This window comes from Aulostomus chinensis, chromosome 21, assembly GCF_037954235.1.
Source record: "Aulostomus chinensis isolate RoL2024-O1b breed Wild chromosome 21, RoL_Achi_v1.0, whole genome shotgun sequence".
Lineage (NCBI taxonomy): Eukaryota > Metazoa > Chordata > Actinopteri > Syngnathiformes > Aulostomidae > Aulostomus > Aulostomus chinensis.
In genome coordinates, this window is record NC_141340.1 from 25170858 (window position 1) to 25185857 (window position 15000).

The window sequence follows — 15000 nt, forward strand, 5'->3', positions numbered from 1 at the left end:
CTGTTGTAATTATCTCACCTGAGGTTCTCCAACGTTCTCCCAGTGGTTAGCAAACACGTTCCAGACCTCTCGGCCATGTGTGTAACGTTTTAGCACCACGACTCAAAACACAGAAGGAAAAGTAGAAAAAAAGACATCTTTGTCCGCCTCGCGCACAGTGACGAGTGACAGGACACAGCATGAGGACAGAGATGCACCGACGGGTTCCAGGCCGGAGTCCAGGTCCGCCTGACTATCATGAAGTCAACTGACAGCAGAACTCCACTTTTTTAAATGAAGATCGCATCAATAAAATCCACCTGAAGATGAAGCGCAGCAACCTGCTGGTCGATGGAGGCGCCATTTACCTCATATGATCTCTAGTTATTATGACATCATAATCCTCAGGTTACAAACCTTCCAGGAAAAATGGAGTCGGATGTTGAAACTGAAAGTTCAGCACGTTGTTGAAGTCTGTTGTTCCTCAACGGTTATTTAGAACTTCAAGGCTCACCACTGGTACCAGAGCAGACGGAACAGAACGTCCCTAGCCCGGCCAGCCCGCCGTCACAGCACCACAACGTGGAATCCAGCCCATCCATCGGTGCATCTCTATTAATAATTAATACATTTCCATACAAAACAAATGGTTTTTCAAAAACAAGGAAGGGTTAAAGGCACATGCAGTGATTGTGACCGGCGGTCAGCGTCTGGCGTCCCGTCACTTGTTCTTGGCAGCCAGAGGTTTGCGGCTGATCTTCTTGCTCTTGTCGTTGCTCTTCTTTGGAGGTTCTGGGTTGGCCTGCATGTGTCGGCCATACAGACTGAAAATGACGAGAGAAAAACATGACACGCGTTTCAGGTTCACCCTCTGTTTTATGTTTACATATTTCAAGAGAAAAAAAAAACCTTTATTAATGTGCATTGTCCCTGATCACTTAACCTTGAAATGAATAAACGACAAGAAGAAGGTGCTGAGAACCCTCTGAGATGATCACATGACTCTACAGCGCCACAGCTGGACCAGGGCGCAGCGGCGGGGAAGGAAACTGTACCCGAAGCACCAGATGTTCACACAGTCGGTCAAAGTCCTCGCCACAACATCAGTATGCTAGCAAGGCTAACAGGCAGCTGGCGAACTCACTGCTAAGTGCAAACCAGGAGCCTCAGAACTCCTGAAGGAGCCATCGGGGCCTGCAGACTGGTTAGCTAACAAGCTAATGTTACTCATGCGTATGGTACGCATGAGTAACATTAGCTTGTTAGCTAATGTTACTCATGCCTAAGGTACGCATGAGTAACATGGCGGATGTCAACCAGAGATTTAAAAATACATTTGTTTTATATTTTGTTAATTTACAGCTTTGCAGCTCAGTGATTGGCTAAAAGCACAGCGTGACATCAGCACTTCAAGACCCAGTTAGCGTCTGACGCCATCTGCTACATGAACCCCCCCATGTGTCCCATTTAAAGGGACAGACGCAGCATCATATGATCAAACATCAGCATAGAAATTTGAGTTTCCAGTATGAATGGTTTTGGTTTTGTTTACGCATCAGAGTCAAAGGTTTCAGATCGTTATTGTTGAATGACTCCTTCAATCAGAGGACATTGTCAGCAGTCCTGTGACGGACTGAAGGAATCGAACGCGCGGCTCTGAGTGCTGCTGAGGTGGGGAAAACAAACAAACCCACCAACAATGACAGGAATCCCAGCAGCCGAATGCTTGTGCCTCAGGTCAAAAGCACACATCACTTCCTGTACATGATGTTACAGACACTTTCGTCTCACACACACACAAACACACACACACACCCTGGTAGGGAGTGTGTGTGTGTGTGTGTGTGTGTGTGTGTGTGTGTGTGTGTGTGTGAGTGTGTTTGTGTGTCTGTGAGTGTGTGTGTGAGAGTGTGTGAGTGTGAGTGTGTGTGTGTGTGTGTACCATCAGTTAGTGATTGAAGCGTCTTGCCGCCGTCTCTCTGCAACCATCATGTCAACTGGAGATGAAATTCTGACAAATCCACTAATATCTGCAGCTCCTCACAGGCTCCAGCCGCCGCCGGCGGTCAGAGCGCCGGCCAATGAGACACCGTTTGCTGCTCTCCTGTCAATCACAGCACCAGCTCCTCCTACTGGGAGATGCCCACCCTCTCATCCCTTCCCTCTGCTGGTCCCAGAGGACATACTGCGACAGGGGCCGGGCCGGGACAGGGGCCGGGTCCAGCTCGTGTCTGGGAACTATCGGGTCTTAGGAGACTGGTAGAGTCTGTCAGCACTGACAGACTCTACCAGTCTCCCCCCCCCCCCCCCCCCCCAACTACAACAGCCCTAGAGTCTGAGTCCTCTATCATACATCCTGTCACTGAGGGAGGGAGAGAGGGATGGATAGAGAGAGGAAAAGAGAGGAGGAAGAGAGAGAGAGAGAAGGATATGGAAAGAGGGAGGGAGAGAGACCAATAGATAAAGAGAGGGAGAGAAGGATAGAAAGAGGGGAAAAAAGGAAAAAGAGGGGAGAGAGAGAGAGAAACACTCCCATCAAACTGAGAAAACCAGTCGACTGCTCAGATTGGCTCTCAAGCGTCTCTGTGTGCTGCACGCCTGCGACCACCAGGTGAAGTCAGGTATGTAGACGCAGGTGCAGCGCCTCATGCTGGCCACACTGAGGAGGGTTCTCTGGTGCAGGAACTGGAACGTGCATTCGTTTTACTGACATACAAAAGGTTATGACCTCATGACTCCTCATGACAGAGAAACCCTCTGACTGTGGAGTTCAAAGCCTCAACATCAAACTGAGTTCCTGCTGTTGCAGAAGTTAAAGGTCAAACTGGCTCCTGCCTGGACCGGAGTGTCTCAGGGAGACTGAAGGGAGTTTGCCTCAATGTCCATGACAACGTGAAAGATTACGGGTGGTCAAAGGTCACGATACTGAAGGTCGTAGGACTGGGTGGGGACCTGAGGAACTTCACTGCTGTCCTCAGTGTCTTGTCCATTCACTGTGCATCAGTACTATCTGAAGAACCAAAACTGATCTACGATCAGATTGTCAACCCAAGACTGAGGACACAAGATGGTGCAGGAGAGAACCAGCTGGTCCCGGACCAGCGCCCCAATGCACCAATCACATGCACCAATTCCTCTTCCTCTTCTTCTCAGCTCAGAGTTCCTCTTCGATTCGCAGATAAAGTGAGAAGATTCAAGGGTCAAAGTTCACAGAGACAGAAACACTTCATGTCGGCACACAATTATGTTTAAAAAAAAGAGAGATAAACAATCAATACACAAAGTGTCTGATCAATCATTGAAGAGAAGCAGCGTCCGTTCTCTGCTAACGGACTGAAACCTTCAGGACCGAGGTGACTGATGGTCTCAGCTCCTTCTGAGAAATTCAAGATTATTAATTTTGTCGATAAGTGGCCAGAGCTGCAGCTGCCTGTCAGAAGGAGCTAGCGTTAGCATAATGCAGGTCCCCGACGTTGATGGATGAGTGGAGGAGAGACGGAGCGAAGCGGAGGACAAGAATGATCAGTCAGGGTGTCATAAAGGAAAATATTAATCGATGTGAGGAGGGAGAAGGTTGCAGCCTAATTAATATAAGATACGGAGCAGCAGTCCCCCAGGGCTGGACACAGTAACACACACACACACACACACACACACACACACACACACACACACACACACACACACACACACTCTCACAGTAACACACACACACAGTAACACACAAACACACTCAAAGTAACACATACACACTCACAGTAACACACACTCACACAGTTACACACACAGTAACACACACTCACAGTAACACACTCACAGTAACACAGTAACACACTCACACAGTAACATACTCACACAGTAACACACACTCACACCGTAGCACACACAGTAACACACACTCACGATAACACACAAACACTCACAGTAACACATACACACTCAGTAACACACAAACACACTCACAGTAACACATACACACACTCACAGTAACACACACTCACACAGTAACACACACAGTAACACACACAGTAACACACAAACACACTCAAAGTAACACATACACACACTCACAGTAACACACACTCACACAGTAACACACACAGTAACACACACAGTAACACACACTCACAGTAACACACACACACTCACAGTAACACAGTAACACTCACACAGTAACACACTCACACAGTAACACAGTAACACTCACACAGTAACATACTCACACAGTAGCACACACAGTAACACACACTCACAGTAACACACACTCACAGCAACACAGTAACACACTCACAGTAACACAGTAACATACTCACAGTAACACACACTCACAGTACCACGCACTCACAGTAACACAGTACCACGCACTCACAGTAACACACTCACAGCAACACAGTAACACACACAGTAACACACTCACAGTAACACACTCACAGTAATACAGTAACAGTAATACAGTAACACACACGGTAACACACTCACAGTAACACACTCACAATAACACAGTAACACACACTCACAGCAACACAGTAACACACTCACAGTAACACAGTAACACACTTACAGTAACACAGTAACACACACAGTAACACACACTAACACACCACCTCTGAGGGTTCTCCACATGCCTGTCCTGTCCCTCACTCATCATCAAGGGACGACCCTGCTGGCTGCTCGAGGCAGGAGGGGTCCACTCTCTGGGGAACAGCTGAGGTGGTTCTGATAACGAGGTGGTTCTGACACCAGGGTGATTCTGACACCAAGGATGTTCTGATACTAAGGGGTTCTGACACTGAGGTGGTTCTGACATTGAGGTGGTTCTAATACCAGAGTGGTTCTAATACCAGAGTGGTTCTGATACCAGAGTGGTTCTGACACTGAGTACTTCAGACTTGGAAATCTGTGACATGCAAGACAAACGGTGCACAGGAGCTCCCATCGGTCACCGATCACCCCGGAGACGATGATGTCACAACCACACACGGGAAGCGATAACAAAAACTTTCTTGGCACTTTTATCTGAGGAGGAGCAGAGTTCAAATACAGAGTTCCCATTTCTTTAGTAAGCAAGGGTGTGTGTGTGTGTGTTTGTGTGTGTGTGTGTGTTCGTGTGTTCGTGTGTGTGAGTGCATGTGTGTGTGTTTCTGTGTTCGCGTTTGTGTGTGTGTGAGTGCATGTGTGTTTGTGTACGTGTTCGTGTGTGTTTGTTCGTGTTTGTGTGTATGTGTGTGTTCATGTGTGTGTTCGTGTATGTGTGTGTGTGTGTTCGTGTATGTGTGTGTGTTCGTGTTTATGTGTATTTGTGCGTTCGTGTGTGTGTGTGTGTGTGAGAGTGTGTGTCCGTGTGTGTCCATGTGTGTGTGTGTGTGTGTGTGTGTGTATGAGAGTGTGTGTCTGTGTGTGTGTGTGTATGTGTGTGTGTGTTGTTAGAGCCAATTAAATGCAAAGGATGAGAAGTGAATGGATTCAGATTCCTGATTATGTCTTTATGGATCTCTGCTATTCCACACGGCTTAATTAATCATAGCAGTGTGTGTGTGTGTGTGTGTGTGTGTGTGTGTGTGTGTGTGTGTGTGTGTGTGTGTGTGTGTGTGCGTGCGAGTGTGTGTGTGTGTGTGTGCGCAAGTTAAATGAAAATTGGTAACAGCTTTTATTTTACCCCTTTGTGCATGTAAGAAGTCAAAACTCTGCATGTGTGAGTGTGATAAATGCTCAGGGAGGCCAAAGGCCATCGATCTAATGGGGCCTCCTCCTCACAGCCACTTCGTCTTCACCAGAGCTGCCAAGCAATTTAGTGGTAGCTTCCTTTCCAGGCAGAGACACATTAGCTGGGCAGAGAGGAAGGAGCGGAGGAGATAAGGGCAGGAGCTGGGAGATGGGGGGGAAGCAGTGGAAAGACCCTAATTAAGATTCATGACAAACAGTTGTGGTTTTTAGGCGGCGGTGGCGAAGCTGTCTGCCCTCATCATTAGCGAGCACACTTGCTGCCTCCCACCAGGACTCTGAGGGACTTGTGTATCCGTGTGTGCTATTATATACATACATGGAAATGAGAACCACAGACCCTCCACGCTTGTTAGTCACATGACCTGTGCTTCCTCTCCTTTGCTGGGCCCATGACCAGACACCAGCACGCTCACCAGAGTTTAAGCCGACCCGCCAAACACGCTGTCCTGGGACCAGCTGATGTGACAGATCGATGGGCCTGTATCTCATAGACCCGCCGAGATCGTAGAGCACAGAATGACCACAGAACCTGGTACTCCTGAGACCTGTCTCTGCTCAACCCACACATGGAAGGGTCCATCACCTGCCCATCAATTTTCCAAATAATATTGATTTTCATTTGAAAATTCAATGTCCATTCAAAGAATCAGATCAATGTTCCGTCACCAGAGGCCACGCCATGTGCTGCCTACTCACAAACATACGAGTGACATCACTCGCATGTTTGAGTGAGGCAACCGGAGACACAATACCAACGTGACACCTCATGAGAAAGTTCATTAAATGCACCTGAAGCAGAGTGAAGGTTAGACAGACTGACGGACGAAACTCGTCTCCACTGGGCTCCAGGGTTCTGGGTCAGGCACTCCGGGGCATTTCTACCCCATCAGACCTGAACTCCAACATGTCCTCCATGAACCATCATGATTTAAGTTGTTAAAAACGTTCATTAATGTTATGAAAAAGTCCTGATATTTTCATCGTCCTTTTCCTCTCCACCCTGCATGTCATCACCCCGCACTTCTGGCTACATTCACCAACACGACGCCCACCAGGAAGGACAATCCCACAGAAACTCATTGCCAGGAGAAAAAATGTGCTTACAGTTTTTGTCTGATATGCAGTATGATTTAGCTAACACAGACTCGTGGAATGGACCTGGACCAGGACCTGGACCTGGACCAGATGTTGAAGAGACTTTGCTCACATCTAAAGAGCATTCAGTGAGTGTTCACTGGGTTTCTCTTACACCACCTGCTTAGAGGTGCAGGTTCTGTAACTGCTGGTATATAACCACCCACCTGGTATATATGGTATATAACCACCCACCTGGTATATATGGTATATAACCACCCACCTGGTATATATGGTATATAACCACCCACCTGGTATATATGGTATATAACCACCCACCTGGTATATAACCACCCACCTGGTATATATGGTATATAACCACCCACCTGGTATATATGGTATATAACCACCCACCTGGTATACATCCACCCACCTGGTATATATGGTATATAACCACCCACCTGGTATACATCCACCCACCTGGTATATAACCACCCACCTGGTATACATCCACCCACCTGGTATATAACCACCCACCTGGTATACATCCACCCACCTGGTATATAACCACCCACCTGGTATACATCCACCCACCTGGTATATAACCACCCACCTGGTATACATCCACCCACCTGGTATATATGGTATATAACCACCCACCTGGTATATATGGTATATAACCACCCACCTGGTATATAACCACCCACCTGGTATATATGGTATATAACCACCCACCTGGTATATATGGTATATAACCACCCACCTGGTATACATCCACCCACCTGGTATATATGGTATATAACCACCCACCTGGTATATATGGTATATAACCACCCACCTGGTATATAACCACCCACCTGGTATATAACCACCCACCTGGTATATATGGTATATAACCACCCACCTGGTATACATCCACCCACCTGGTATATATGGTATATAACCACCCACCTGGTATACATCCACCCACCTGGTATATAACCACCCACCTGGTATACATCCACCCACCTGGTATATAACCACCCACCTGGTATACATCCACCCACCTGGTATATAACCACCCACCTGGTATACATCCACCCACCTGGTATTTATGGTATATAACCACCCACCTGGTATATAACCACCCACCTGGTATATAACCACCCAGGTTATATACCAGGTGGGTGGATGTATACCAGGTGGGTGGTTATACACAAGACCAGCTGAGGGACTGGGCTTGTGGGGCGGAAGACGGATACCAGAGAGTAATATCATGCTGTGGTCCAGCTCTACACCTGTCCTGCGTGCCCAGATGTATTACCTGTACCTGCTTACACACAGGTGGAAGGATACGTTAATTAGTGGCAGCGAAAGTAAAGAGCTGATGTTAAATCAATCAGTACTAATACCATAGTACTACGTAGTGCTACATACCGTCTGGGAAGCAGACCATTTTTTTTACACCATCTCTCAAAGGGAGCAGTACACCAGAGTAAAGCAGTCGTACTACACCCAGTACTCACTGAGGGGTCCTCTGCAGCCGTCTGTGAGGTTTCAGTGTGCAGATACGAGAGAGCAGAACTACTGGGGCCAGACGAGCAGAAACGGCTCCCAGCAACGCAACACGTTAGCATCTTTCCGTCAGGATGATGTGAATGGCAGAACGGTGCTGGAAGGTTCTAGAACGCTCCCCTTTGTTAACTGCTGGAGTTTCTTGAAGTTGCTGAGATTCTAACTGTAAAACTCCACTATTTTCAGCCGTATTGGTAACAAGGCAGCAGCACTCTCAACTTTAGCGGAGCTCGGTTACAGCCGGCTAGCTTCCTGATGAGACCGCGGGGGGAAATAAAGTTGGCCGATTATAAGCATTTTCACTTCTTTCATTGAGGCTGTAAACACTTAACACTTTCTCAGTTTCTGACTGCAGATTTATCAGAGAACGCAGCAGCAGCTCCTGCTGCAGGGACCGACCAGATAATTCAGCCGTAGAGCAGGTTCAGAAGAACTGGATCAGTGGTCAGGTCTCCCTCCAAACCTAAACAGAATTACCAGAATTTCCGCTCATGGTGGAAATACCACATGAGTCTCCTCCAGCCTGGAGGAGTTTCAGGAGGGTTCGGGTCCTGATAAGCCCTGACGTTCCTGCTCGGGACAAACGAGCCCAAAGATGAGCAAAATTAAACAATGCCGAACTCAGAATTCTCTGACTTGATGTCACTTCGAACATCAAACACTTCCCAAACACTATGAAGTTAATCACTAACTGTGTTTGTTGACATTCAAACACACAATTGGACGTATACTTCTGATCAGGTACTTGTCTTGTTACAGCAGCAGGTGCTCCTGTAGCGGCTCGATACTCATAGCTGTCATGGCTGAAGCTTGAGCCTGCTGGGGATCTGATCTGAGATCTGTTCCCAGGTCCTCCTGGTTCACATGTAGTACTCCAGTGCAGATTTGTGCACACCAGATTTAAGGCTTTTGTCAGCAAACTGCAAAACCCATCAATAAGTGAGATCATTTGGCTGGGTTCACCAGAACCACCACGGAACACAAGCAGCAGCTTGTTATGAGCCCAGCAGATCCATTCGGTTTTTCAAGAAAAAAGGGAGAAGCACAATTTCATCACCACTAGAGATTCTGTTCACTTAATGAAGTAGCAATGTAGACAGATGTGTGTGTGTGTGTGTGTGTGTGTGTGTGTTGACACAGTTCTGAGGTGAAGGACATTTAGTCAGGTGTGAACGAAGCTGTGAAGATGCAGAGAATGAAGCTGTAACACCTGTCTACTGACAGGCCGCTAGTGTGTGTGTGTGTGTGTGTGTGTGTGTGTGTTTCACATATTCAGATGCTCTCTAATCGTTCTCTCTTTCTCACTCTGCCAGTCTGTTTATACGGTATCTCTCAGAGACCAGTAGTGTGTGTGTGTGTGTGTGTGTGTGTGTGTGTGTGTGTGTGTGTGTGTGTGTGTGTTTGTGTGTGCTGTCAGGAGGATCAAACTGACTGGCACATTGCTTCAGAGCAATGCTACATGCTCCTGTCAACTTAACAAGGATTCCAGCACATTTAACTCTTTGGTATTAAAAAGTACTCGGTACTTTGATTTTTACTGCGAGAGCGAATATTCTACTCTTACACATTGTCAGTCTTCAGGCATCTGCTGCTACTCATGTACGACACCTTTCAGGATACCCTCATGTAGTATAAACCAACCCATGATATCATCTTCAGTACTACAAGTATTATGTGAAACATGACTACCCTGTACTTGGTTGCTGTTTTCTTTTCCACTCGTTTTACTCCATTTTGTTGATGCGGCGTCTCTTTGCTGGCTGGATGGAGGGAGAAGCCAACAGTGTCTTATTCAGTCCTACTCTGTTTCTTCTCGCCATCATGAGCTGGTCTGCGTGCGCTTGTTCCCGTGTTTTGTTTTCCAACTTTTTTTTTAGAAAAAATCAATAAAGATACTTTTGCCAAAAAAATAGAAGTACTTGGCAGTATGCGTGATTGTGATTGATGCACTGAAAATATTGCTTTGTCTAAACTGATTTTAGCAGCAGTTGTGTAGCTGTTTGTTGTTTTTGCACAAGTATTCAGAACCCATACAGGGAGGCTGAGACGTGTGTGTGTGTGTGTGTGTGTGTGTGTGATCACACACACACACACACACACACACACACACTCACATAGGGAGGATCAGTTCCAGAGCCGCCTCAGCGGAGCTCCCGAAGCCTTCGCACAGAGGATTTACAGCCTGTCCTCCTGCCTTGAACACGGAATTCATAGCAGCCTCCTGCCTCCCAGTCAAACCTGAAGGCCCCCCCCCCCCCCAAGACGTCTCACGCTCTCACTTCCGAGGCCATGGCGAACACCTCCTAGCACACGCGTGAAACGTCATGTCAGACGCTGCACATCAGAGCGAGTCGTCTGGTGGGTAGATGCCGGACACACGCGGCTGAGCTCCGGGGAGTTGTTAGAGTCCAGCGGATGAACACCAAACAGACTCTGGAGCTGCAGTTTGAGGGCAGATGCCGGCGAGGTGCAGGTCATGACCCCCCTCAGCGCCGACTCCCGGAAGGGCGGAGTCAGACAGCCATCGTCACAAACACCCTCACAACATCTCAACATGATCCGCAGAGGAAGCAAGCAGCACTCCTTCAGTTTATATCACAGTGTGTGTGCGTGTGTGTGTGTAAGACAGCAAGAGTGTGAGACAGAGTGAGAGATGTACTTACTACTTGTAAGTCTCTGAGCGAACGTATTCGAAAACATGGGAGACACCCAGTTGGAACTGGTCTGCAATGGGCGTGACCCAGGGATTATTCTCCGCTTTGAACACCTGCTTAGGACCAGTCAGATCCAAATTACCTACACACAGACACACACACAGACACACACACAGACACACACACACACACACACACACACACACACACACGTGATTAATGTAGTGTAGCATAGGGTTAATATAAACGTCTGCACAGGGACGAGCTGCAGGGGCAGAGTGTTTCTGAAGCTTCATTTATCAATACATCTCTATAAGTTATTGATAGCCTTTGTGTTTATTATTCTTCTTCGACCAGTGTAGGTATCAATTTGTACTCAGTCAATCCTCGTGGTCGGGGGGGCGGGGGGGTCAATAATGACAGTTGTGTCATAAATACACAAATACTGCAAAACATGTCTGCAGCTAATGTTGAGGTTCTGCTCCTGGTACCAGGACCAGAGGAGTGGGGGAGCGTGTAATCTGATTTCAAAAACTGAATGGACCCACAAAAGACCTTCTGGCAGTCATGCTGACATCCTGGAGTGTGTCGGAGGGAGCAAGACAGAGACCTCTGACATAAAACTACCATGTGGAGATCAAAGGAAACACGGTGGGGAAACACTGAGCTCCTATTGGTCCTCGACATCACTGCTACTGAAAGTTCCAGATCAAACAAAAAAACATCAGCTGTTCACAAGAAGAGGACATTCACTTAGTTGGCTGTCACAAGCAATAGATAATGATTCCTTATTATAACAAAAAACACTACGTGTTACAGGAGTGTGTAGTTAGACTAGCTGCCTTGTCTTTGAGTGTGATACATGTGTGTTATGTGTGCATTACACACACATTACACGTGTGTGTGTGTGTGTGTTTGTGTGTGTGTGTGTGTGTGTGTGAGTGTGTTTGTGTGTGTGTACCCAGCTCAGGGGGCAGCACAGTCAGCCGGTTGCCCTGGATGTGGAGCTCTTTGAGCTGAGCCAACTCTCCGATCTCTTTAGGCAGTGAAACCAGATCATTGTCCCTCAGACTCAACTGGGAAGGAGAAAAACACACGATCTTAACCTTTGTCTTAATAAACAATTATTATGTTTTAGTTCTAAAAGCTGTTTTTCGTTTATCATGTTTCATTGAGTCTCGTGACGCCGTGCTGGTTTTAGTAACGAAAACTTCAGCGGTTGAGTTTGTTGTTGTGACACATTCAGAATCACAGTGAGACTTTACTTCCTCACACGTGCTGTTAACAGGCAGAAAACTTCATGTATGCTCTGTTTTCACACATGAAGTTTCACAGTTTACACACACGATCAGTTGCCCTGTTACGCGTTAAAAGATCTTGGAGTGGAGTACATATTGGTTCAGGCTCGTTACTGCAGTTTTCTGTTGCTCTGTGACAACACAGTGTTCATGACATTCCCTCTCAGACCGGGAAATTAAACGGTTCCGTAGCACAAAGTAACTATTTTTATAATGTGCCTGGTAGAAGGATGCAGATGAATACTCTATAACTTGTCTTGTCACAGTACCTACTTCCTGTATTTACTTTCTGGCTCCGCCCCTGGCACATCTGGCCAATCAACCGACCAACTCTCTCTCGCTCTTTCCTCTTCATTTGTGCTTGTTGAGGATTGTTCAATGGTGTGCTTTTTTTTTAATGAAAACAAACTCTTCCAAGTAGGAAACATGCATCACCTGAGTTGAACCAGAGTAAATGAAGTATCTGTGTGAAAGTACCACCAGAAGACACCACCAGGGAAAACAACAAGCTCCTCCCTCAGCCTCCACGCCACCCAACGACTGACCAGGTCACTGGGCTTGTCGTGTCATGTGTTAACTTACTATCTGCAGCTTGGTCAGCTTCCCGATGTCAACAGGCAGGATCTCGAAGTCGTTGTCGCTCAGGTAGAGAGCCCGAAGCGTGGCTGCAAAATCAGCATGTGTGTTAGTGTGAGTGTGTGTGAAACGGTGGCGATCCGATCAATAACAACAGTCAGAGCTAATTAATAATCCTGCCTCCCAAACTGGACACGATCAATCCATGCAGAGCTGTTTAATGAGGACTTACTCCAACACAGACAGCACCACCGCTTTGACTCACACGCTGAAAAGACTCGCTGGCTGCTCTTTGGGGGGAAATACTCCAAAACAGCCATATTTGTTGAAGCAGTGCTTGGAGATGTCTTTTCTCTCTCTAACTTTCAGATGTTTGAGAAGCACCAGGTGGAGGTAACCAGGCCGTGGTACTGGTGGAACACGACCACAGGGGTTGATGAAGGCTCATTGCTGGTGCTGGAACAGGTGAACTCCAGGCAGCTCTGGAGGAGGGGCTGAGCAACGCCGGACCACCTCTGATCTCCTCCGTGATTTAAGGTACGTTCGAGAACAACTCACACTACTCACCTGAGACATGCCAGGGTTACTAATGGATGATGTCATACATTGGATCCCTCATCTGGCGTCCCGCCTGCACACCGGCTACGCTAGCCAGACACAAGCTAATTGTACTATAGTTTGGTTAAGGAGGTGCAGTCTGGGTATAAATCAAAGTACCGCGGTACATTAAGTGCTGTGGCACTGCTGCGATATCCCAGCACGCACTTGGTGGTGTAGAGATTTAAGAGGACATCTTTAAGAACACATCACACCATGAGTATTTCACTTGGTTTTCTGTTAGAACATGGATAATGACACAACCATGCTGATTCATTTCAGTATCGTGAATCTTGTGCTTCATAACATTTACCACTCCTATTAATCCCCACGTCATGAAGTCCTCCTGCATACGTGAGGAAGCAGAAAACATCGATGTGTCGTCGAGGCGTGTGACTGGCACGCTGCCCTACCAGGGTGTTGACTAAATAGTTTTTATTTCTGATGAGATGCGACATTGAGCTCTGCGTCACGGAGTTGGTGAGACTAAATGCCAAGAGTTGACGCTCGTCCTCGTGACCTCTCACCCTGGCAGTGCAGGCTTGAAGGTGCTACAGGACATGAAGAGTGCACCAGCGTGGCAACATTTGGGATTTGAAGCTGAGGAAAGACGCGAGTTGACTTCTTCTTCATACTTAGTTTGGTGACGGTTCATCACTCTCTCTCAGCCCCTTTGTGCTCCTCTCAGGAGTGGCTGCTGAGGCAAGTGTGACCCCTGGTGGTGGAAGAAGCTGGAACTCCACCAACTTCACGCAGGGAAGCTACGGAATGTTGCTGGTTTCACCTCAGTGTGACCACCTGAGAAATGTCTAAGACAAACCAGGCCAATGTGTTCTGATGTGAAATACACGCAGATGTCACCTGAGTGTGTGTGTGTGTGTGTGTGTGTGTGTGTGTGTGTGTCCTCACTGAGGTAGAAGAAGTTTCCTGGCAGAGAGTTCTGGTTCAGGTTGTTGTAGGTGAGGTCCAACACTTCCAGAGCTGGCAATGATCCAAATCCTCGGGGAAGGGTGCTCAGACGGTTCATCCTGCACGTGCGCGCGCACACGCACACAGGCACGCGCGCGCACACACACACACACACACACACACACACACACACACACACACACACACACACACACTATAATGAAAACATACAATTGATCTCTGTTTTCTTGCTTTCAATTCAAATTCAGGTCATTTTTCAGAACAAGAGAACATTTCCTTCAACCACATTTCTTGATGTTGGTGTCCAGTAAATCAGCAGAGAACAAATGAATAGAAGAATAAATAATAGCAATGGAAATTACATCCAAACTTAAATGATGATTTCGTTTAACTTGAGGGAGCAGGGCAGGAGCCAGCTGTCTCAACAGTGCTTCTCTGCAGGTGACGGCTGGTCAGGCTGTTACACTCCATCACAAACAGCTGTCGCACATAGAGAGGAGCATTTCCTGTTTCTACACTTGAACACGCACAGATTAAAAAACAAATATTTTACCCCTGAAAAGATTATGAAATAAATTTTAATTTAAGTGATGTGTTTAATTACTGCATTTTGA

General features: G+C 47.1%; 1 protein-coding gene across 2 annotated transcripts in view; it reads right to left on the reverse strand.

The window, feature by feature from the left end:
- rsu1 (Ras suppressor protein 1) overlaps positions 1-15000 on the reverse strand; it is a 32930-nt gene that overhangs the window by 647 nt on the left and 17283 nt on the right. For both annotated transcript variants that reach the window (XM_086192274.1, XM_086192273.1), the window contains 5 exons: positions 14366-14484; positions 12866-12948; positions 11947-12061; positions 10995-11127; positions 1-803 (listed from right to left, as the gene is read on the reverse strand). The exon at positions 1-803 is cut by the window's left edge and continues 647 nt beyond it. In XM_086192274.1, the coding sequence (XP_086048400.1) occupies positions 701-803; positions 10995-11127; positions 11947-12061; positions 12866-12948; positions 14366-14484 (553 nt within the window). In that variant the 3' untranslated portion in view covers positions 1-700. The remainder of the gene's footprint in view (positions 804-10994; positions 11128-11946; positions 12062-12865; positions 12949-14365; positions 14485-15000) is intronic.